The sequence below is a fragment of the Diorhabda sublineata genome, chromosome 10 (genome assembly GCF_026230105.1).
Source record: "Diorhabda sublineata isolate icDioSubl1.1 chromosome 10, icDioSubl1.1, whole genome shotgun sequence".
In the NCBI taxonomy this organism is placed as follows: Eukaryota; Metazoa; Arthropoda; class Insecta; order Coleoptera; family Chrysomelidae; genus Diorhabda; species Diorhabda sublineata.
This window is the reverse complement of record NC_079483.1, coordinates 12,665,193-12,691,423: the sequence shown is the minus strand read 5'-3', so window position 1 is coordinate 12,691,423 and position 26,231 is coordinate 12,665,193. Positions and strand designations below refer to the sequence as shown.

Sequence of the window (26,231 nt, the reverse complement as noted above, 5' to 3'; positions counted from 1 at the left end):
CCAATAAAATAACCCAACGAGTTTCTATCTTTCTATTTAATTGCGGCTATGAATGGTCACGGAAATAACGGAAATCAAATAAAAGTTTATATGGAAAAATCAACCTTCTACCTCCATACTACATATTATAAAATATGGACATATGACAAAGAGCTATGGGGATGCAGTAAACCATCGAATACCAAGCTACTGCAAACTTTTCAATCTAAAATACTTTGCATAATAGCTAATGCTCCGTGGTTTATAAGCAACCACACATTTCACACAGACCTCGGTATTCCAACCATCAATGGTTATTCATTATTCAAAAATCAATGATAAGAAACAAAAACCGCAACGAAAACCACCAAAATCCACTAATATACAAGCTTTATACTGATCCAATGGAACAGAGAAGATTGAAAAGACGCTGGCCAAAAGACCTCATAAAGTGATCTACGGAGACCCATCAGTGAATGGTGACCGCCTCAAGTCATTTAGCAAGAAACCATATCATTTACTTATTACTCTTATTTTTTGAGTAGATTGTAAATTTGCAATTAAATTAAAAAAGTTTTCCTCCGCACATATTTGTTCGAGATAAACCCAAAACTACTGAACAAGTTCCCACGCAGTTATCTCCGATAGATAGAGTAATTCATAAGAAAGGTCTAATCATATATTTTTTTATGATATTGCGTATATTGTTTCACATATAATATATAATTTTCGAAAAAATAAAACCATCTGGGAGACTTTAACCCGTTTACAGATTCTCAAAAATGTGCATCTGGAATTTACCGAATAGTGAGGATACAGGACTTGTTAAGGCGGTCTGTTTTACGATGCCTTGGATACTCTTCCGTAGAGACTTGGCTATAATGATGATGCCCAGTATTGTCCTCTATAATGTCACCCTGGTTGAATTTAAGAACAAGTTCTGCTCAATATTGTATTACTAGAGGCGGATTCATTTTATTATCAGTACATATTCTGTAATGGTAACAATTTTGAGCATTTCATGCACATTAACTTAATTTTTCACACCATATTTTCAAGCATATTTAAAATATCGACTTAATAAAATATTGAAATACTTGGTGTCGATAGATCTGACCTGATCAATGAGCAATTTTTTTGAACTAAACTAACATGGATATTATTAATTGGTAAGATCCTATTCATTGGTATATTTTAGTGTCTAATAAACTAGATCACTAGATCACTAGATCACTAAATCGAACGGTTTATCCTATCACCTTTCCAATCGAATTGGAACTACCGAGGAGTTGAATAACCTAAACGTTCTTATGTTGCTATTTATGACTGCTGGCGAATTTGGATATGGTTTGGTCAACAGTTTCTATGTCAAGGTCCTTGTGGGTATCACTGGTACGGTAGTAGGTGCATTATCGAAATTCGTTGATACTTTATTTTGGAAACATTGCATTACTTGAATATTACTAATACTGGCACAGCGCCAAAGCTTCATACCATAGGTTCAGACGGGTTTTAATATTGTGAAGAAGTTTGTTATGTAGGGACAATTTGGAGCTCTATGTTGTTTATCAATTCATATTTTTATATTTTATACCAAGCTCTTTGTATGATTAGTTATTGTTACAAGATATTTCAGTTTCGTTTGTTGGTAAAAATAATATTAGCAGATTTGTTTTGGTTGAACTTAATACGCTAATTTATCGTTCCAATATATATATTCGACTCAAAAAGCTATAAACATGATTCTGTATTACTCATATGAAGTAGGAGCATGTCAATATTGTAATTAAAAGCTGTTTTATGAAAGCTTGGAAATCAGATAGAATAAACGTTTATAACACATTTATATAATTTTTATAAAACAATTCGGTAATTAAAGGGTAAGCTGTGTGTTACTTGGAAAGTGTACCTGTCCTGAAAGTGGATATTCGAGTTTTTCACTTTTTGCATAGTGTGAGTTGCAATCTTGATGTATCAAGCGTTTAACAAATTTCAGTCAGTTTAATGACTTAGAAACAGATGATTATTGTTTCATATGGTTTCACATATTTATTATTATTGTATTTTCCATCGCTAACTTGGATTACTTAATCAAAATATTCTACGGTACAGAGGTCGGCATAAGTCGTACAATAAATTTGCATCAAGAGAAAAACATACAGCATCATAATGAATTTATTAAAAGAAATTACAAAAGGAACTCTCTTAGCGGAGAGGCAGGTCCGGCCAGTATGTCAAGCTGCCGCGAAGAGTGGTCTTTTTGCAATAACGCGGTCCTGAAGAAGGCGTAACAGAAATAAATCACAGGGTGTCAGGCCACTCAACGAATCCTCGTCAGCCTATCCATTCTTCAAAATTAACATCAAGGTACTCCCGCACATGTAGTGCGGCGAAGCTCCATACTGGAATAAATGACGGATGTTCACGAGAACCTATTGTCCATTTACTCACGTAATTCTTCGAGCATTTCTAGATTATTAAGGACCCACAAAACCGCCTCACATACACACACAGATATCATGCAGATTTACTTTTTCTTTAATGAAGACCTGAGGATTTTGGTCGTTCCAGTACACGCAGTTATGTAGATTGATTGATCAACTTGAAGAATCATCCTGACTGCATCCGAGGTATCATTCGCAAAATTCCAATCTGTGATCGGAATCATCGTCGAGAAATGCGTGGACGAGACGTGGACGTTAACCTGATGAACCGCATGCACTATCGAGATTGGTTCTGTTGCTCAACTAATGCCAGCGCCCATATTTTCATTAGTTGTTACAGATACCGGTCGTCCAGACCGGAACGTCGGAAATAGAGTTCGTTTTTAAGAATTTCTGGTACGTCTTCCACTCTGTTGAACAATTTGGTAGCGGCCGTTTCGGAAATTGTTGTTGAATTTCCGTGAACATAGTTTCGTAAACCGTGTTCGTACGCAGATACGACATAACAAAAAAATCTCTGTCTTGAAGCGCGAATTTGTATCGGTTATTCATTCTGAAAACGTGTCTACTCGACGAACACGTATTATCATGACACAGAAGCACGAACATACTCCGTTTTAATCTTTTTTGACATCGTTGCCAGACTTATGAGCGTTGCCGGATTTATGCCGACCTTTGTATTAAGACTTCAAATTTCAACTCTCCTACGAATCAATTTACGGTATTGATCAGTCCCAGAAATAGTCACAGCTATTTAGAAACACTACAAAGAAAATGGTACACTGAGAATGCTACAATAAACTAATTAGAAAGATATTTTTTCCTCTAAAAATTTAAATATATCGAAAATTATTGAAAATAGGTATGGGATATTTCTAGAGAACTAGCATTATTTTATTCAGTATTCAATTTTACTATGAAATACAGAGTATGTCATTGATAATAATATAAATTGATACAGGACAAATATCTATTATTGTTGAAGTTCAAACATTTGTATTAAGGGCTATTTGTATTTGAAGAATTAACTAATATTAGTATAACTATTTTTTTTTCAATATCTATTACCTAAACGAGAGGCATGTCATATACGGAAAAATGTTAAACAAAAATAATATTCTTAGTAATTGATCAAAACGAAATGGAAGATAATATATTCACGTTGTACCTCTTTCGGAAAATATGGAAACCAACCAGGTGCCGAATGAAATCTTACGTAAATCAGACATCTAGTTCTCCTTAATCATCATGCAATAGATTTAACAATAAACAAAGATTTCTTAGAGATGCTTTCTATAGATAAGCTATCATAAGTCTTCCATTGATAATTTTCGAGAGAACTGCTTCCTGTTCATTTTTATATCAGCTCTATTGCGCATAATGTTTAAGTCACGGATCAACATTTTATGTGCCAAGGATAATTCTTAATAAAAACAGCTTCTGTTTTAGTTTGACCAATTGTACTTTGCATCTACTGTATATCTCTTTCAAGATGTTGAGAAGCCATTTTATGAGAATAAGGTTCACTCCAATTATTTCTAAAATATCGTCTTTGTGTTGGAAAAGCTTGATCTTAAGCAAGGATGCAGGTTTGAAGCTTTCAGACCAGAAGTAGCAAAAACAACTTCCTCAATTACTTCGGCAAAATGTATTTCAGTATGTGCTCGATATTTCAAGTAACAAACAACTGTTGCCATATGACCAGGAATGATGAGGCATCAACCATTTGCTTCGATTTGCTTTTTCCACGAACTTCTTTTAGGATTAGGCTGGTCTTGTAAGACCCATAAGGGTAATTGCTGTTTGTTTCGGCTTTTAAATTAGATAATTAGTCACAAATGCAAATGATAATAATCATACTAATGTCTAAAGATATCCACCACAATATGACATATGGCAATCGTGTAAGTACAACATCCATGCTTTTAGGCGATAAATTGTAAATGACATCAACGGATTTAGTCTTACAAGAAACATCGGTAAGGCTTGAATTCACTCTAACGATGTTATATGTCACTGCTTGATTATATTCTATTGATACATAATTTATAAATTTCAATGATGCACTTTTTTTATAAAAATCAACGTTGAAATTTATTTCTAGTGACTGTATTTTTCACAATGAAAACATTTTGCGTCCAAATATTGTGATTAAGGTTATGTAAAGGTTTCGCGGGGAATTACAGTGTTACTGATGCCAAAAATATAAATAGAAAGTCTTTTATTTGATAGAGGTAAATAGTCCAGATAATTACGAATCTGCATAACTGAGGACTGTATCTTGACAAATCACGATAAATTTTTCTCAGAATGAACGACATTCCAAAAATCTTGATGATAATAACTAGATTGATATTAGTGATCCGCATATACGAGTATGTATAGGAGGTAATAAATTGTGTACATGAAACGAAATAAAAAAAATCATCGTAATCATGTAGACAAAACAGAGTTTGTGTATGTTATTCAACTCGTATCATAAGGGGCCTCATTTGTAAACTCGATTATAACAGCTAAATTTCAAAATTACTTTGATGTTTGTTTATATGCAGTTGCAATTATATTTTTAATTATTCTTCTTCGAAATCGATATAGAGCATACTTTGAATTTTGCTTCACTTTAGAATTGTTCTTAGAATTACAAGTTGCCAGGCTCGAAAAAGATATAATTTCATTTACTATTTATGCTTCTCTTTTAATTTTTTGTCAAAAATAGATTCCGAATCAAAAATAATTGCGTATTGTTTTTTATCTTTCGGAGGATTATAGTATACTACAAAGGAAAATGAAAATTTAAACGTTTGGATTGTAATAATGATTATCATTTCTGTGGTACTCATTATTATGTTAAAGCCTTGCTATATATCTTTATAGAGAAATCATATGCCTCCATTTTTTATTATACTGTTATGTTGTGTTTCACCAAAAGGCTTATAAGACATCATCGATTGCCATTATTAAGAAAGAAAAATTATGAATGTATGTGAACTATAAAACCATGAGAATAACTTTCTACAATTCTTAAACATCGACCCTAATCAAAAGAGAAGCAAAAATGATCATTTTAGGAATAATATTAATTCCAATTGCGACTGGCTACTACACATTTTAATAAAATTAACTGACCAAGATTCGATCGACTCTACGACTGAAGGCCCAGCCCTGCCGTGAGAATCCTTTTCTCACTTACACTTACTTGCAGAAAAGCGAAAATCTTGATGGATAAAACAAACTCCACAATTTTAGCAGATGAAATACTGCAGCTAAGTAGATGGAAGATAAAGAACGTGGCAGGATTCATTATGGGTGTGTGTATATTGGCTATCACAGATACAACACCAGCGGCTGCACTGATCTAGACTGCTGGTTCTGTTGAATAAAAAAGGAAATTATAGGACATATCCTCTGCAATTGTCAAGCTCTTATTAACATACGGTGGATTCCACTTATTGAAATTGCATTGCTTCAAAGCCAACAACGTCAGGAGAATTTTGAAATTCTGAAGAACTTCTGTGGGCTATGTGTGAGGGCGACCAAGAGGACTACCCAGGCAACAAGGCCTCCCATTCTTGGCATTAGTATTTAACCAATGTTTGCCAGCATTGTCACGTTCCTGTGTCCGTCAAGCACGTTGTTACCGACTGCAGGATAATACTTTACAGCATAGTGCATACCATCAGTTCAATCTGAAATATAATCTCAAGAACTCAATCCGCTGCCTCACAGAAATCCAGAAAGTTACTTAAAGCTACCATGCCGTACCGGAACATAATTGATATAAAATTTATGCTCATGTTTATGTTATGTTATTTTCATATTTTTTGTTCCTATACCAATGATCAGTTCCGTTAGGCAGGTTAAACTGAAATTTGAAAACAAAAATTAAGAAAATTAGTTTGGTTTTCAAATAGTCTAACAGTATCGAAATCTATCATAAATCTGAAATCACGACATGCTTTTAGACAGACTATTATCAGAATTCTATTAATCGATTCAAACTTATTATCATGTTTTCTCTGACACAAAATTTCATCGTAAAATATAAGACTGACAACTTGTGTAGAATTAGTAGAAGATATGCAGGTTCGATTCAAAGCTTTGAGCTTTAATATGAGTATAGAATCTCAATAGTCACGTAGATCAATTCTAACACAATTTAGCGAGCCTGATGATACGTCCCAGGATATGGAGGGAAGTGCTTCAGTTTTTGGAAGCTTAAAAGCTTCCAGTAAATCCAATGTTTTCAAGTTAATTGAAATCGTCTTTAAAGATTCCTTCATGTACTTATAGAGGTATAGTTGATATGAGGTGTAATATAATCTTTATCAATTTTTTGTTACATTTTCGACACAGTAAAGTTGAATGTAACTATAAGGAGTTATTTTGAATTTGGTAGACGTGTACATCTATTTTTGTCAGGTGTATGACCTATGATAGTGTTTTGACGTTTGCATATCGCTATCCAAAAATATTCTATTTTTATTTACCTGCTACAATCACTAATGAGTATCGAGGAAATTTGTTTTCAATGTGTAATCTGTTTACATTAATGTGAAGTAGACTGATTGAACAAAGTTTCAAATTAGCCAACAAATCAGTGATTAATGTTTATATTATGTAGAAGTCTGGAATGTTTTTCTTGGCTCTATTATCGACATTTTTGTTCTTTGAATATCCCAGAAATTTCATATAGTATTGTGCATTGTCACATATTTCTGACTTGTCGGCGAATATATGAAAATATCATTCCGAACTTAGTGGTTTTAAGGATAAGAAAACAAAGTTTGATTTGGCAACGATTTAAGCTTTAAATATTACGCAGATTTTGCGAACAAATACCTTTATTATTTATAGTTGGTAACCTTAGTTTAAATATATTTTTAGAAGTTACAACTAATGGTCGGACTCCAATTTTATCACACGTTTATTTTTTAAGCTTCAATGTTATTGGAAGTAATATGGAATATTTTATTTATTAAAAAAATAAATTTTCTCATTGTTCCATAATTTCTATATAATGTATAAGGTGTCAATTCCAGGTTAGTACATGTAAAATAGGATTAAACCCGAAATTAAATTGGGCACTTCTGGTTTTCTAGATTCTTAGAGGTTTTCGGTTAGTGAATAAGACTAGTAACTCTTAACAAAACTTTAAAACGCTAATAACTCGAAAACTAAGAGGAATTCGGAAAAGTGACCGAACAAAAAAAGTAGAGCACAAAAATTTCTATTAAAAAGTTTTCCAGTCATTTTTTCGTTGGAGCTACTATTTCTGAGTAAATCTCCCTAAACGCCAAAAGCCGGAGTATCCGCTCGCGAATTGCTCTAGCTGCTCTAACTCTGGGAAACTACTTCGACTTCAAAAAATCGATATGCGTCATGATTATTGAGAACCCACTTTTTCTACTCGCGTAAGCTAGCATAACTTTCGACTTCGAAAATCTTGTGAGATGAAGAGGTATACATAAGCACTTGAAGTTTCAAGGGATATATTTCATCACTCGCCATATACACAATCAAACGGCGTTAAACTTGACCAATAAAGGTGGAAAAGCTGAAAAAACCTTATGAATTTAATTAATGACTGCGTATCCAAAAGAGTACAAGGAATAAAAAGCAGCTATAAATTAAAAACAACTCAGGTTTATATACATTAAAGATAAGACTGAGTCTTTTATATGGAAATCCGAGATGGTTGCAGCCCTCAACTGGATACCCAGATGTTGGAGTTGTATTGTTTGTTTTGTTGCACCACACCGGTTAAATCCTTTGTTGAACTACCATCGGCAGCTATAGAACAGCGGGAGAAAATAGAATGAGGAAATAAACGGGAACAGAGAGGGAAATATCTAAAGAAGGAATGAGTAGGTTGAACAGATTTGAATTAAGAGAATCTTATGTTCTAACATATGAAAAAACTGAATTTATATTTTTTTAAAATATAACCAAACAGGAATCTGCTCTATTTTAATCGTTCTGTTCCCCAAATGAATATAGAATACAAATTTACTAATAAATTATTACACAAAATTTAAAAAAAATAAATAAAGATAACTGGAATTTTGTGTGCATTATATTGTAACGCTTTTTCATATTTATTTACACTCTTTCTATTTGTGAGGTGAATTAATAAACACTGCCTCTTACGTCCTTGATTTATTTACACACTATACAATACACTTAACTTATAATAATTTACTTATGAATATCACTTACATAATTTCTGCGATTACTTTTACTAATTCGGTTTTTTCAATACGACTATTTATTCAAAATTAAACTAACTGCGTTCACACAAATCATTCTAGAATAAAAAGAAATTAATAAATAGACTTTCCCAGAAATTATTCAGAAGAAATATTGTAAATAAACTACTACCGCTAAAAATTATATACAAATAAACATCAAACAAGTACCGCCATTCATAACAAATGTGAAAGACGCCGCCCGAAAAGCGCAGTTTACGAAATTCCATAGTAGCTGGACAGGGTCGGCCTAGGGAACCATTATACGAATTTGATCGTAACAATATATATAAAAAGCAACGTTAAAAAGATACCAGCGAATATAAAGAATAATATCACCACAAATTTTACTTAATTTACTTTGATTCAACTTTCACAGTGTAGATAGATGCAGGACAATTTAGCAACGAAACTGGAGTTCAAACGAATTCTTCGAATAAAGTGAGAGGTCTACAACAAATTAATTTCTTCAAAATTTGTATGTTGGAATAAATAAATCAGAAGTGACTACTGTGCCCCAAGACGTAAACAAAGAAGTATTCAAAACGTGTGGAGAAAAACGTAACAAACCGAATGGCATGTTACAATTGAATATCATGCTAGATTCCTCAATTTATAGAACCGCTTCGCTGGAAGAATGCAGTCAATATTCCTGAAACGTCTCGAAACGACATTTTGGCTAAAATCGTAGACAATCATTATGCCTGGATACTCATTGAAATGTCTTTTTAATGATGTCCAAAAATAGGGGTGAAGAAAGTGGAAGAGAAGGTATTATTAAATGACCGATAACATAATAGAAAACTGTGTTCCCTTTCGACCAATGAGTGACGAATTTTAGCACTTAAAATCTAATGAATCTCGTCTAGTATCGAGATAACCCGTTTTCTGATGACGTTCCTAGACTGTAAGCTTTCTTAATAAGGAGTCTGAGCCATGTTGACATATACTGGTGACATGAACAAATTTTGCACAAAAATCTATAATTGGTTAATTACGGTTTCCACTGCACATCACTTTAGAATTTCAATTGCAATTTGTCCTTTGGAAATAGTCTCAACCAGTTGAGGTAGAAGAAAGTTGTTTGGAGGAGTTAACTAGATAGTGACTTGTCAAGCAAAAAACAATAAAAATCTTATGAAATCGTACTGCTCAAATTCCTGAAATTGATCTCCAGCTATTTGGAAAAGAAAACTACGAGACATTTTCTCTGCAATTGTCATGTACTTAATAACACACGGAAGAAAATCATAGGAACCTTGGAAAGTAAGCGGTGACCGGAGAATTCTCCAATTCTTGATAACCTACATAGGCTAGAGCAAGCCCGACTAGAAAAACTGCGAAGACATTACCCAGAAGACATTTAGGTCTTTCCATTCTTTGTAGTGAATACTGATTTTTTATTGAAATATCTTCTATCAATTTCATTATTCATTATATTTGATCATATTTTGTGGTATAAATACAGAACCCTTATTTTTTAGACATATATTTCAACGAGAATTCTGATCATTTAACAATAATTATAAAAATTTTCGAATAATATCTATATTAGCGTATTTTTCTTTGTTTAACGTGCAATAACATGCTGATTTAGTTCATTTCCTCTAAAAATCAGATAAGAAGCAAACTTTGCAGAAAAATTAACAGTACTTACGTTATGTAAATAGATGAAAATGAGGAATTTGTAATAAAAGAGATGAGATGAATTTCGGTAGTAATTGAAATATTTCAACGTGCATGAGGATTCAAGTTGGTTTTTATTTTCAGGTAAACGAAAAACGACTGACTTCCAAAAATGGCTAGATTAGTTAATAAACAGTTCAATTCTCCAATTGGCTTATATTCTCAACAAAATATACAAGATGTGATCGATAGAGAATCTCAAATGTTGTCAAATGGAGCAGTAGGGTAAGTTTGGAACAAATATTATATTCTCTCATGAACTATCGTATATATTTTTACTGTATAGTTAGATTGATGAGTATTCCTTCTTATTTATTTCTAGAATTGATTTTAATAATCCGAATGTTGGTAAACCATCGAATTTGAAAAATTCGGCTGTTTTAAGAATGCTGGAGGAAGAAGAAAGACATGGTTCTAGAACGGGTAAGTTATTGAAATGATAATTAAAATAGTAACATAAATAAAATTCGTTGGTTAACGTTTCAAATTTAGTAATTATAACTAACGCAATAACAAAAAATATTGGAATTATCAATTGAAAACTGCGTGAAATATGAATGAATTTCATAAAATAGTGCTATAACTCATTATATTTGGAATGATATTTGAAAAAATATGCTGTAACCGTTTTTTATCAAGTTTGGTTCAAATATAAGCCGAACTTTTGAATAAACGCACGAAAAATTTAATGTCGTAAAAGTGAATACACTGGAAGTTAGACTGGTCTATTACGAAGCGTAGAGATCAGCCAGGACTGCGTATCCCTGCTTTTTAGTGTACTCATAACCATAAGCGAGAAGGATGTACCCACAAAACATACCCAATAAGAAGATCAACTTGCATGTAAATTTCGGCAACACAAATTTAGTTCTGCCACTTACCAATCGTGAAGCTAGTGTAATAAAAATATGTCATTATTGTCAATGTCAATTGTCCAGATAAATGAAAAATTTTTCAATTTCCTAAACCCTTTCCTGATATGTGTTCGAAATGAGAAGAATTTTGTAAAAATCAATGCTCAACATCAAATTAGCGCGCTTGTGTTAAAATCATCTTCTGGAATGTCATTTAACAAATTTCAATAGAAAATATTTGAAGTATCTAATCTAATCTATTCCTACCTCTCATCTGCCTTCATTGTCTACTTCCATTTATGAAGATCACAGTTATGCCAAAATTCATGACTGTGTGGTAAACTAAGAAAGTGCGTATGCTGTGAATTTAGGTACAGCAGACACTGAAAAGATCGTCGAAGAGCATCACGTTTATAGTCCGAGTGTTCATACCTTAACATCTGACAATTTACCTATAGATGAGCCATTGGAGTTTCCATGTGAATGAGATTCCATTTTTAGAAAGGAAATTACTAGTTATGACAAACGAAAATCAGGACCTAATTTAATATCAAATCGACGAGGGATTTGTTTGATTTGGTGCTTTTAGCAGATGAGATAATTTTCTATGAAAATGGATGTTTCAACTGACCTGATGTTCAGTATTATGCAAATATCCAAATTTCATCTCAGACCGTAATAGTCAATGGAGGTGGTCATTAAATGTTTGGGTGGAATGGTAGGTGCTTATGTAAAAGCACCCTAGTTCTTTGATGAAAGAATGGCTGTTGGTTTATTCATTCACTTGACTTCTATATGATCAGAGAGTGGAAATATTGATTATTTGCTTCTCAATTGATAGTGAAATATGTTAATATATTAATTTATGTTTCAATGAATCACGCAACCAATTTAAATTGGAATAATATGTCAATATTGAAACTTTTTGTCTCATCCATTAATCAATAGATGCATACGTTAAGATGTTTGCTCTTAAAAACATACTAAATTCTTGTGCGGAATTCATATTTCCTACTGTCGTAATCTATGTTTGCACTGAATATATAAATAAATTTTTGATGATGCTTATATCTAATCCAAAATTAGTTTGGATGAATATTTCATCAAATCTAGTATCTATCCGTGTAATCATCATATTTAATATCAAGTTTATTTTTAGATTAGATTCACTCGTTACTCCAAAAATTTGACATTTGAAAATCAATTTTTGAGTGCAACTCCATTTAGAAACACAACATAATAAATAATATAAACATCATGAATCATATGTAATGGTCGTTAAAAATCAGGAAGCTTATATACATGGTTTTCCAATGAAAATAAAATATTATTGAATATCAGAAATAGAGACATCCAAAAAAATGTAAGAATATACCACAAATTTTATTGGGAAGATAGCGAATTTGTATACAATATTTATACCCAAAATGAAACTTAAGCTTAAATTTTCGATGTTAGGTGTTTCCAGGAAAAAAATCTAAGAGCAAGAGTTCTGGTGATCTAATCTTCATTGCTTATCGCAATGAATATTCTCTAAATGATATTTATTTGGAGATAACGGCAGAAAATAAATGTTCGAAACATAATATGAATGAATAAAACTTGAATGAGTAGTCAGAATTTTTGCATGGCATTATTCAAGTTACAACTGTATCAGTCAAGCGGTATTTTATATATTGATACTAGGATACTAGGACTATAGTTCGGCCTGTTAAGTTTCTCCTCAACTATTTGTCTTATTCCGTTGTTTTCTATTGAGACTGAGTAGCACTCCTACTCAAATGGAACAGTTTAATAAAATCTCAGACTCCATTCTAAAACGTTCTCTATCTACAATGTAAAGGTAAAGCATAAAGTATATTGATGGTGATACTATTTCTTATATTTGCTGGTACGTTTTTTCAAATATGTTTCAACTTCGCTTTTGAGTGTCATGCTTGAAAAATTTCTCTTATATTTAATTCTGGCAAAAATCATTTCAATCAAATTTATATACCCACTTCCGAGTAAATTCGTTTTTTCTATTTATTTGGAGAACAGAACGAATAGAATAAAGAATGCGAACGAAATTAGGTACCAAAAATTAAAATTAAAAAAGATGAAAGAAACCTTAAAGCATTACATATAAAAAGCAAAGCTGAAAAGTTATGAGAAAATTTCGCTAATATGGTGAATAGTTTCACCAAAAATTTACTATAATTTACTTTATTCTTTAGCTTTGATAAGCGTTGTAGATAGAGGATGAGGTAGTCGCGGTGGTGAACGATCTCTATTTTGGTGATAGGTAGATATATAGGAAACCTGTGACCTATTCAGAATTTACGTGAAATTGTAAATATCGATTCGAATTATCGTCGTTCTTCTTTAACTATCATCTTGATGTACAACTGAAATTCATGTTTTTTGATAACCTTCTGATACGATAATTGATTGTTATCCATCAGAAAAAAACTAAGAATATTTACTACAACATTTCCGATAGGATGTTCACGATCATGTTTTTTGTTTGAAAAAGAGCCATTCCATTCAAGTTTACGAATGTGTTAAGATTGTTCCATAAGTTGTTGGTTAAATAGTCTAACAGTGATACTAGCACTTGAAACTGCTGTTACTCGAATAATGTACTTAAAAATTTCACTCATTACTTTCAAACAAAATTTATTTATATAGTTAGTCAGGAAAATTGTTTCATTCAATCCGTAACAAGAAAACTTTTGAATTATGTAGGAGAATATTCAGAGCCGCAAATTTTTCAGATCCCGATTATTCTAATGTAATTTTGCATGTTCTAGAAAGAGCTCATTAGACCAGGAAAAATAGAAGGGTGGGACAGATAGAAGCAGCCCCACAATGAACATTATATGATAAGCTTTGCTATCTCAGTTTTTTCAGGGGGTGATTCTGTGCGAGTTAATCTGGAATTGTTTCAAAATTTTTAACCACAATATCAGAGGGTACACATTTTGAATAGGTGCGCCATATATTTTCAATATATCCCAACCCAGATACAATTATAATACAAAGTAAGAGCTCAATGGAAATTGGGTGAAATTTATTAAGATTTAGGGAGAGAAGTTGGTCATAAGAAATTACGTCGCAATCACCAATATGTGTTCCTAATTAAAACTCATTTATTTATCCTTACGTGTGGAATAAATTAAATACACGGTATTTTCCTCTACAAAAATGTATCCATACAATTCGTTTAATCTACATAATTACCTCATAATTAGTAATATACCTTAACTATTAATATTAACTGCCGCGATCCGATCTCTCGTTAGGTCACAACAAGTCTAATATTATTGTTCTTCAGTCGAGTTCTTATACCTTTTTGTCTGGTTTTTTTCATTTGCTGAGAAACACCCAAACGTTCCAATAAATTTCGTCAAAATTCGACATTGGGTACCTTTTAACAATAAAACAACTTTTTTCTTTTAAATCAACTGTCAAAAAATAACTAATAGAATGAATTTTTAAGACGCTATGAAAAATGTTACTAAGTTTTTTTATAATTTTTTGACTATATGATTAATATTTTAAAAATATGTCATTTTAATTACCTGCACTGCTATAGGTAATAATCAAATATTAAATCCTCTTCGGGTGTGGCCACCACCAGATTATGAAAAATCACATCAACAGCGGTCATCGTTTAAAGACGTCGTAACTCCAGGTAATGGTTCAAAACAGAACAAAAACTTGCATGCTTGAAATAAGCTGTCCAACTATGTGGGTCGAGCAACTCAAGTATTATTTCACTGTTTTTTTTAAAATCTTTTTACGTCTTTTTATTTTTTGATGCAGTGATTTTATATCATCTGTTTTTTTTTGTTTTTAAAATATCATTTTCAACATCTGTGATAATTATAAAATGCATTTGACATATCTTTCCAATGAATGCATGGTATTTCAAATATGTCATTCAACTTGCTATTGCAACTTGTCATTGCTAGTTTCATATTGTTATACAGAAGCATTCCTAAAAATTTGTCGTCATTTTCATAAGCATTGAGCATATATTCGATTGTCTTGTATCCGAAAATAACCAGATACGCGACACAAAATAGGAAAACAGTTGTGGAAAGTTTTGTTTATTTTTCGTGTTTTGCGGTATCCCGTAGGTTCCATTTTTCATCATTTTCTATCTGCATAGGTAACCTATGTACCTATTTAAAAATAAATGTAATCATTCATACCTATATTTTTCAAATTTATTCTGTTGGTAATTGTTTTAATTGAATTATCAAAAAATGAATCAGATAGAACTGGAGTAGGATTGTACGGGCCCAAAACCAAACACTTTGAAATCCTGGGTAACACATCAAGAATTTTTAAAACAGAAATTTATGCAATGCAGTTCAATCGAAAGTATCCCAAACACAATATCATCATTAGAGCTTTAACCTCAAATATCATAAAATCCAAAATAGTTTAGAATTGCTTAGAAAAATTGAACAGGCCAGACAAGAAAATTAAAGTTGCCCTATAAAGGATTCTGGGACATACTGTAGTCAAGAAAAATGAGTGGGGACAGACAAGCCCTTCATGGGACCTGAACCCTTCTGTGGTATCAGATACAGAACAATAGAAAAAGTTTTAGAAAAGAAATGAGGTAAGTGCGAAACCAAATATTGGGACAACCTACAGGGGTTGACACCGGCAAAGACTCTCCTAGGAAACTATAACCAGAGAAGATCAGCTGAATGTATCAATCCAAGTAAAAAAAATCTACCAATACTAATAGGAGTCTTATCAAGGCACTGTCGCCATAATAGATACCTTAAGATCGTAGACTTAGCAGAAAATGTGGTGTGCAGATTTTGTTCTCTTGGAAGTGTGAAATATTACGTAGCTCTAGAGCAGATACTTTGGGTCTCAGTATATATGATAGCCCAATATCTGCATTCATACCTAGATACATACAACTTGTTGAGTTCTCCTACAGCTTCAACAGTGAATAAAGACACACATCAAGAACATAAATTTGACATATTATCATACATGTGACACATTTATGTTGTAGTTTATACTAACCTGAAAATCCTTTTTATTTGTCATTTGATTTATATCAATTGAATTCAATAGTTAAAATACCAGTTCCTCATCTTAGAAAATGCTTTGAATGTATTCAGAATGCTCTCATGATTGCTTTTGTTTAATAACAACATTGCCGTTTGGATGGTTGTTTTTATGTTTGTAAACTTGTAAATAACTGCCAAATACCACATCTCAATTCCTTTATAAATTGCAAAAAAATAAATAACATTGTAAATGTCATGTTTTGGTGCATAAATTATCAGAAAGATGAGTGGTTTTAAGTAAGTGAACAAGTGTGATGAAGATTAAAAATATCGATCAGCAACAAAGTCATATTTGTCGTAAAAATTATTCAATATAGTTAATATAACTGGAACGCACATGATATAAATTTTTCGAACGCTAGAATCTAAAAGGAAATTATGCATATATTTATAGAATTGTATCCTCATCTGCTTCCTTTATCCATTGTAAATGAATTAGAAACACACTGTTTACTTCCCACTTCTCCAACATTTACAATTACAAGCTTATTGACTTGACCTACATTTATATACAAAATGTTCCTTTGCATTTTTTATATTTGTTCCATGAAAATGCCTGACATCGTGCTCGGCAACACTAGATTTTTTGTCCGTAAATATTTTAAATGAGCTGTTTAAAACAAACATTAAAAGACTTCTCAGTTTGCCCAACATAATTCTTGTCAAAATCATTACAGCTGCTTTTGTAATTACCACTCTTTTCCAACCATTGTCTTAATGCTGAAGATGCTAATCAGTTAATATAGAAAGGATTAAAAGGTACTGAAGCGAATTGTACTCGTTTTTCGTTTTAATTTTTTTAAAAGTGGTTTCCCAAGGGGATTTTTCGAACCTATGATAATTAATCGACTCTCTACCTTTTCTCATTATAAGAATTGAATTGAGCCACATCTTCAATAAAAGTCCTTTTTTTATTGGAAAGAAATCTCTATAGACATCAACGGTTATCGAAATGTGCGTCAAACAGAGTAATTGGGAATGTTATGGTAATAGTGAAAACAATTTGTCCATAAAATCCAACTTAGTGATAATAGTTGAATAATGTAGGCAAAATGGGTATGTGAGAAAAAAAGTACTTATCGACAAACTGCCCTAATATGGAAATGTACCTACTGTCGCAGGAAAATCCTAATATCTCTACCTGACATAAATTTCGCGTTCATACAATCCTCTAGGAATTACTGGAAGATGATGCTGATACTCCAGAAAAGAAGGCTCCACTTATCGCTTAAAAGAAAGTTAGAGTTTCGCCAGGTTCTTTGGGCCATGAAATATAGGTCCAATATTCTTTGATTATTAATGGAGAAGGATATTCAAAAATCTTTGAAGACGAAACTAAAGTCAAAATATATTACGTGGTTTCCTAATAAGACCTTTTCTTTATACTATATTTCCATGCATATGAATAGGTGAAAGAGCTTTTCCATTGTTACGATTCCCAGATCTTGATGTGTTAAATTTTTCAATCATTATTATTTTGTATATTGTGAAATATTCAATGCATATTATTAGCATTTACGTGATTGAATAAATGAATTCAATCATATGATCAGCTGTTCTCAAAGTTCAAGTGACAGTGTTAACACAGCCGCAATAGAGGCCTTGATTTCAAATTCATTTTATCCGGAAGCATTAGTTACAGCAGAAAAGGCTGAAGCTTTATACAGCAAAACCTTCCAAAGCAATCCTGATTCATTTGAATTATGAATTTGTTTAAGACAAAAATATATTTTTTGACTTATTTAAGAGCTTTTTTCTGAAATTATTGAACAGATCATAACTTATTCAAGTCACTACTTGTCGATCTTGCAACACCTTACTTTAAAATGGAAAAGAGAAGTTTCACAAATTTCATCGTTCAAACTATCTAATATCAAACACTTTTCAGCTATAGTTGCGTTTGCTTTTCTGCGTAAGAACCATTTTATACCCTATAAAACACGTGTCTCATGAGTTTAACGTCTATACGAGAGTTCACTTCATCAGAAGAGACAAAACATAAAATCAGCAGTTCTATCTAATTTTACAAGAATTATTTGCTGCAGCGAAAATTTGTTTGGGTGGAAAAATTATTTTCCAAAACAGTTTCTCCATTGTAACATTCATAATTTTTATTTATGTCATTAATCCATTACCATGATAACAGATACAACACTGTTCTTTGACTGTTGAAACAACCATTTTGTCTTTTATGATTGAGCTAAATGTATTATCCGTTCAATGATTATGTTTAAAGGTTACTATTGCTTCTTTTAATTTTGAATTATTAATACATTTATTGACACATGTACTAGGCAAGGAAGTCTACTAACCCCTTTTCGTGAATTTTTTCACAGTTGAAAATTTCCAACCTTCAAAAGTTCTGTCGGTGGTTTGCCAGATATTCTTGGGTGACAGTCAATCGTTGTTTGTACGGATGAACAGATTGGATTATTTATGTCAACTCTGCCTACAAAAGCTTCCATCATTGCAGCAGTTCTTGAAACGTTTCCTAATCCATTAGAAATAGTATATTTCATTGGGAATCTGGAAATAATGATTTTTCCGTGCACCTGTGACAAATTCTCGTGTGGGGCTTCGTCTCACACGGTCATGCAAGCACGGAAAAATCAATTTCTGGACTTATAATGAACGATACATTTTTTATTATTATTTATCTGGAAACAATGCAAAAAGGATACGAATTGAATTTAGAACATATATTTATAATCGGCATTGTTTGTGTATGTACTCGGATGAAAATCCAGATATTCCTATTCCAGTTTGAGATAAGATTGGGAGTATAAACTTTTTATGGAATAGTTCAAAAGTTGAAACAGTAAGTGATGATATTCTTCTAGTTTATTTCGTCCAAGAAGCCAAGAATATGAAATCTTCCACATCGGTTCTCGATGCTAAACAATTGTTTAGCTATACAAGAAATACACAAAATATCCGGCAACTATTGCTTCTTTGAAGCGTCAGGATGTGGGCTATATACCAAAAAAGTCTAGGGTACTAACAGCAACCAGATCTACTGGTATAAGTGATTTTAGTGTTTGGGTCCTTTGGCGCATGTCGTAGAAATAATTTAATACGTTTTAGTTTAGACGACTGTGGAAGATAATAGCCGCTTTATTGTTGTGTTTTTGCAAGATGGAAAACATCATATGTCAAAGAAGTTTTACCATTACCAAGGAGAGATGTACATTGGAGCTCTGTGTACTTTACCGTAAATATGCAGGTCTACGATCTAAAAATACAGCATAAGACTATTTGTTGCATATCGAAATCGTAGGTGTTACGCCCAACATGTTGGATATCATACTGTCAGTGCTGTCCCGAATCTTGTTGCAAAATACCTGAAACTGGAAAATCCCGAAGAATATACCGGACATGGACAACTATGTTGGTGGAAAGCGGCACTGATTTGCTCACTCTGGCGGAGGATGGCGTTACATAGAAGAGTCCATACGAAGAATAATAAAAGAATCACATGCTTAAACTTCTTACTTGCAAAATACAAGCTTGCAAAAAATGAAATACCGAGCTTCTGTTTTAACACAAATTCTACAATAAATATTAGATCCTTTTAATACCAACGATTCCTAAATATACTAATTTTGTTATTGTTTTTAGAAAAATGTTATAAATAAATTATTTTTTTCTCATAATTAATTTCATGTATTTTTTATTTACCGCATCGAAAAAAATCGGAGGTCGGTAATTATTTTCCATGCACTGTTCTGAAAATTCCACGTTCACGCCTTTGTAAATACAGATGAAAACATGGTATTTTCAAAAAAGTATAATGAAAATGATTTTTGTAGTCATTATTACCATTATTTACTTACTTAGTAAGGTGACATATGAATACTCATTACGTATTTTTTCCTTCATCTAACATCGAGGTTTTACTTGAGGCTTTAATGTCACACTCGAAATTGTGGCAACGCAAGCTTTCTTCTGCATGTTCATCGTAAAGAAATACTGATGCATAATATTGACAATATTATCGAGGATAAGGTGGTAGATATATTGATATAGTTATTGACGAAAAATATTGTCAATATATAGATCGTATACGGTCTACTTTAACAAAGGTATGTTATTGGGACGATCGCTGTTTAGGAAATAAATGATTTCCATCAAATTATTCACCGATGGAAATGGATATCATTATCTGAATTTCTTTTACAGGTGTCAAACGGGTAGCTTGGCCACCACCGCACGAAACTGATACAAACAGTCCACACCTGGACCAATCAACAGAAGTGAGTATTTCATTGTAATGATCAAATTTTTAGATTAATTTATGAACTTTTTCTGATTTTTAAAACTTAGACCCTTTTTTATATGTTTCTTCTGTTTAACGTTCTCAATTTCGAGTCTGTTTCGAATATTAATCGATATAGTTTATAGATAATATTTTTGATGCTTTCACTTAATTTAATCTATAGCAAAATATATTCGGGGATGTTTGTATGTTGTATGTGTTTTTTGTTATTCCATGGTAGGTTATGAAGTTTTATTTTTCTCGTCGTATGGATGACTTTTCAATGTATATTCTATATATTAAGTCAGAAATTAAATTTATTAAAATGACGAAATAATTAAAAGAGACTATTTTTCAGCAAATTTTTATGATTAAATATATAGTGATTGAAGATATGAAAATTGACTGAAACTCATGATGACAAATCTACAACTTGTGCTACAAATCAATGTGCTCTATAAATTCTTCTACATATTCATCTCATAATATTTCAAAGAATAAGCTTCAACTTTTTCAGTCATTCGGTATTAATTCAGTTCATTAATAACTTCAATTTAACCTGATGTTGCCATGGTTGTCTTCTCTTTTTTTAGTGAGCTACCTAACAGTTTCCATAAAGTATCAATAGTGAATCACTGTAATGAAGAGATGTCGATAGTGCGTTCATAAAGTAACGTAACTTTCTATTATTTTGATTCTTGTTACGTTGATAAAAAATGTTGAATGAAAGTATATTGATTAAAAATTCACCTTTATTCCATAATTGCAAGTGCAATAGATATGACTGCGTAATTTTACATTTAATAGTACTAAAAAAGTTAGATGCCTCATTATATAGGTTTACAATTTTTTTTTGGAACTTTACGTAAATGACATTTTTCTCTGAGTTATGCTGTAGTTTGTTGATTATTACATGACGCTACAAAAAACAACTGGAGTATATAATGAATGCGGAAACAATGAAATTAAATAATTTCTGCAGTAAGAAATGAAGCCAATAAAAATCAATTTGACACGTTAGTTTCAATAGGATCACTCTTTCATATCAATTAATATTCAAAATTGTTTGATTGAAGACAGATTAATTGAAAGAAGGTTCACTATAGTGTGACCAGCCAAATATCCCGATTTATCATATTCGGAGTAAATGAAGATATATACTGGCAAAAGTCTGTAAAACAAAAAAGCTAGCATTATCATCTTGTTATAACAGGATGGCAGCTTGAACGTCAAGTTAATTTATGAACACATGGTATTTATTCATACAAAATAGTGTCTTACAACAATTCTCACAATAGGGCCATATAAGATAGTCGTACCAACACTCCTGGGTAATCGTGTTAAATGCATGACAAACTGCTTCAAAATAAATTCCTCTCAAATGTGAAGTGCCATTATGTCGGGTCTTCCCTATCCACTTTCCTCTATAATAATCATTCAGTGTAACAGAAACGACTATAACATTCACTCTATGAGTGATGGAAATTCGATTTCTCTATAACTATAAGTTGTGCTGTATTAGTAATATCTTGGTGAAGTTTACGAGGATGGTCCCAGAAGTAACTAGCATGACCTAAAGATTGCAGTAGTTGCTTGAAAAATACCATTGTATTAGAAAGTACATAATATGTACAGCATATGTTTCAAGTTTAAAAACGCCACGTTGTTTAGAATTTGTTTGGCAGTCAATAATTTTTGTGAATTTGTAAACATCGAAAACACTTGTCATCGTTATGTGAATATTTTTATTTGAAAGGCGTTAGCCCAACCAATTTAAAAGCTGAACTAGATTCTACTCTGGATAAGACTGCTCCTTCGTTAACAACAGTGAAATATTGGGTAGCAAAGTTCATGAGAGGCTGTACGAAGACCAGCATCGCAGTGGTCGACCAAATGAGATGACGACTCCAGAAATGTTAAAGAAAATTCACAAACCGTTACTAGATGATCGTCGACTTAATGTGCACAAGCTAGCAAACATAGTAGGCATTTCAGTGCGGTACGTAACATATTACTCCACCGAGTGTTTGGCAATGTTTCACAGAAATAAAGACAAATTTTTGCGCCATTTCATGACGATAGATAAAATGTGGGTCCATTACTTCAAACCCGATTTAAAAAACAATCAAAACAATGAACTGAAAAGGGAGGACCGTCTACAAAGCAGACAAAGACCGTTCCATCTGCAGAGGTGCGCGTAGGACAAAAGAACCGCATTTGGATGAGAAGAAAGTGTTTGTTTCATCAAGACAATGGACCAATTCATACACCCGTTATTGCAATGCCCAAAATTAATGAATTAAAGTTTAAATTGCTACCTATTCGCCAGATTCAGCCCAATTGTATTATTTTCTGATCGCAAACTTGAAAAATGGCTCGGTGGTGAAAAATTTTTCAACAATGAACGTCTGTATGTCGGCAGTTAATAGCTATTTCGAAGGGCTTGACGATTCTTATTTTAAAAGAGTATCGAACTTATTGAACATCGCCGAAAAAAGTGTATGGAGCTAAAAGGAGCATTTTCTTTGTTGGACCAGGTACTTCTCGGACCATCCTTCAGTGATATACCATGTAACACCTTATTTTAGATCTTTTGGCCATGGTTACTTCAGTCTTGGATTAAACTATTTTTCTAAAAGTGTGTTTCGAGTAGTTTCTATAATTTTGTGATGTTCTTTGATTATATAACTTTTTATATTGCGGGTACATATAGATCTTCTTGGATGGTGTGGTTGAATGTATACTATTATTGTTCCGATTATTCCTGATTAGGATTAGTTTTTAATATTAACAAAGTAATATACTCTAGGTACTTGTTGGCATTTTTGTGGTTGTTATTTTGTTATAACCCATATGTTAAAATCCCTTAGTTATTGCTGTAATCACTCAAGCTCACGTTGAAATATCACATTATTTTCATTGTTACCGTCCTCCTTCTTCTGATTCTCCGTTTTAACGGCCTTTACCGAGCCAGGCATCGAGCCAATTTGAAGTTATTTTCTGCGACAGTTCATGATAATAGTGTACGATGAATCATTATTATGTCGTAGAATAGTGTATTTATAAACTTGACCTAGAGCCGGAATTATAAAATTGACGCAGAATCTGTTGTCTTCAATGACACGTATCGTTGAGGTGTCGTTGCTAGGTGGTTGAGCGTTGACTCATAAAAATAACACATTTTAATATTATCTCCACATTAATGTGAGCGAATTTCAATATTACGTCAATGGAATTCATGTGACGAGGAGTTCTCAATTAATGTTTTCAAAAAGGGCTTTTATATTTCTAGCCAATTCTTGCAATAAATTTGAATACTGGAATATGACTGTTCTAAAATAGATTTCAGTATTACAAGGTCGTAGGTATGATCAATAATTTATTAAGTTCTATTTATAATACCAAATAAGCTTATCAATTTTTTTGGAGTGCTACTGGATTAGTTAATTCTCAATTTCATACAATATATTCACGTACTTCTAGTTTCCCAGAGCATCTATGAATAGTACTTCTGGTTCTCGAGAAAAATCCCAAATGATAGCGCAGCATTTGGATACATCTAGAGCAAACACTAATGGATTTTCAATAAGCCGCTGTCTATGTTTGTGACTCTGTGGAACATTACAATAGTCTAATTTTATGAACGAATGTAATAAAATGATGAATCATCTTCAAGTATTCTTTTTAATTTATACGTCAAGTATTTTCGCATGAAATAATATTTGTATAAATATAATGAATATATCGGATATACTCTCACATTTTTACATAATTAACCTTTTCAGAATTTCTTAACATCTGAATATAAAAATATTTTATTTTCTCACAATGTACCAGCGAAAATCTATTTCTCTTAAAAGTTTCCATAGTGTATTTCCACCCAGTTAAGGCTTAATCCATATCATCTTGATACATGAAAAAAACTTTGTCTACTGTCGGAAACTCTTTTCTAAAGGAGAATGCGTGTTCTTCCTTCCAAATGATTTTATATTCGAAATTTCTTTGAAACTGGCCACATTTCTTTTCTTTAACCACTCTGTATGTCATAGATTTCCCAAACAGCTAGAATACTACTAACTAATTGCACTTTCGACACTTTCCCATAAATGTTTGTCTGTAAATGATTTCAAACAGTTGAATAATAATGTTTTTCCATTAACTGCTATACAACCGATTTTATGCGGTCCTTCCAAGTTTACCATAATTACACCAGAAGTCACAATAGATTGCATACTGCACCTTGCAAGCTGCAAGTAATCTAAACTGTTAAGAATATTAAACTATATGGTATAACCTAAAATCGTATTTTTGGTCAAATTGGTTAGAAAGAGACTCTTGGAATTGAAATAATACAAAATTATGGCTCAAACTTTCATTAGCTCAAGTACATTCATGAAAATTCTAGTAAGCTAGATTATTCGGTTTCTATTTCTAATTACCGTACCAATTTTTGGATTAGTAGCTAGGTTTCACCACTCTTCGTACATAAAAATTGACTATCCTGCAATATAAACAAAATTATGCCTGGCTGGAGTGATGAGCTAATTTAAAAGATGAAAATCTGAATCTCTTTATCTAACAGAATTGGGAAGAAGCGTCCTATATTTTCACATTTACTTTAATGAATTTTCCCAATGTTCGGCTGCCATATGCATTTTTGTAATAAAATTAACACCAAATTCCAAAACTACTATACAGTTGAAAGACTAATCTGCATGGATATTTATGGATTAAGACTTTTTTCATGTGACTTTCATCCGTGATACAATTATAACCTATTGCACAAAGCTTTCGAGCAACATCTTGAAATTAGATTCCAAGGGTCTCAGTTCCTATCTGAAAGGCTTTCTGTTCGGATTACAATCTTAGCCAAGAACCGGAGCTATTAGTGAGGCAACTATCCATTCCATCACCAAATGTCATCCCACCGACCAATTGAACCTCTTCGTCATGCTTTTTTCTCAGCTATTAAAACCTCGAGCCTCCTCGACATATCTCATGCATGATTTTTTAAAATTCTATTGTTTACACTGTAACTTCCTTACCCTCTCCCAACTTTTAACCGTTGCGGGAAACACAAGTTATATTGCCACTCTTAACCTCACCCGAAAACACTCGTCAGCATAACCTTATTTCAATATCGAATAAAAAGTGCTTAGTTAAAGTGAAGCGTCTTGATTCTTATTAAAATAAAGTGGTGAGTAAAAAACAAAAATCAATTCAATCAAGACAAACCCGAAAAACCACACCAGCGTGCTCTTTACTCCATTCACACTTTTCATTCCTCCTGAAAAACATTGCACCATTATTAACGACATCCTACACATTGGATTTTTATTAGTCTGATGTGACAACTCCTCAACATCCTACTTTTAGATTAACAAACTTAATCTAATTGGAATCAAGAGCTGTTTTTAAAATGTTATAGGATAGAAAAGACTGTTAAAAATTCATAGAAATCCCTCAATTGTATTTTTGAAACGAAAAAATGAAGAAACACTTGCAATTAGTCAAAAACTCCCTATAATATTCTAACCATTGAACAGTACACACAAGTGTGCATTGACAGATTTTTGAAAGTAATGTAATGTTATTTTTCTTTTATAAAATAGATTCTAACTATTCTGAAATATCTCCGAAAGCTTTCACAATCAAAATATGAAGGTTGTTTGAAAAGTTTCCGA

The 26,231-nt window shown here is 32.2% G+C and overlaps 1 protein-coding gene across 4 annotated transcripts in view; it reads left to right on the top strand.

The window, feature by feature from the left end:
* The window catches only part of LOC130449459 (uncharacterized), a 48,930-nt gene that overhangs the window by 5,438 nt on the left and 17,261 nt on the right, over window positions 1–26,231 (top strand). For 2 of the 4 annotated variants that reach the window (XM_056787281.1, XM_056787279.1), the window contains exons 2-5: window positions 10,439–10,579; window positions 10,677–10,777; window positions 14,786–14,884; window positions 20,472–20,545. In XM_056787281.1, coding sequence (XP_056643259.1) covers window positions 10,467–10,579; window positions 10,677–10,777; window positions 14,786–14,884; window positions 20,472–20,545 — 387 coding nt within the window. In that variant the 5' untranslated portion in view covers window positions 10,439–10,466. The remainder of the gene's footprint in view (window positions 1–10,438; window positions 10,580–10,676; window positions 10,778–14,785; window positions 14,885–20,471; window positions 20,546–26,231) is intronic. The other 2 variants (XM_056787282.1, XM_056787280.1) reach the window with 1 other exon arrangement.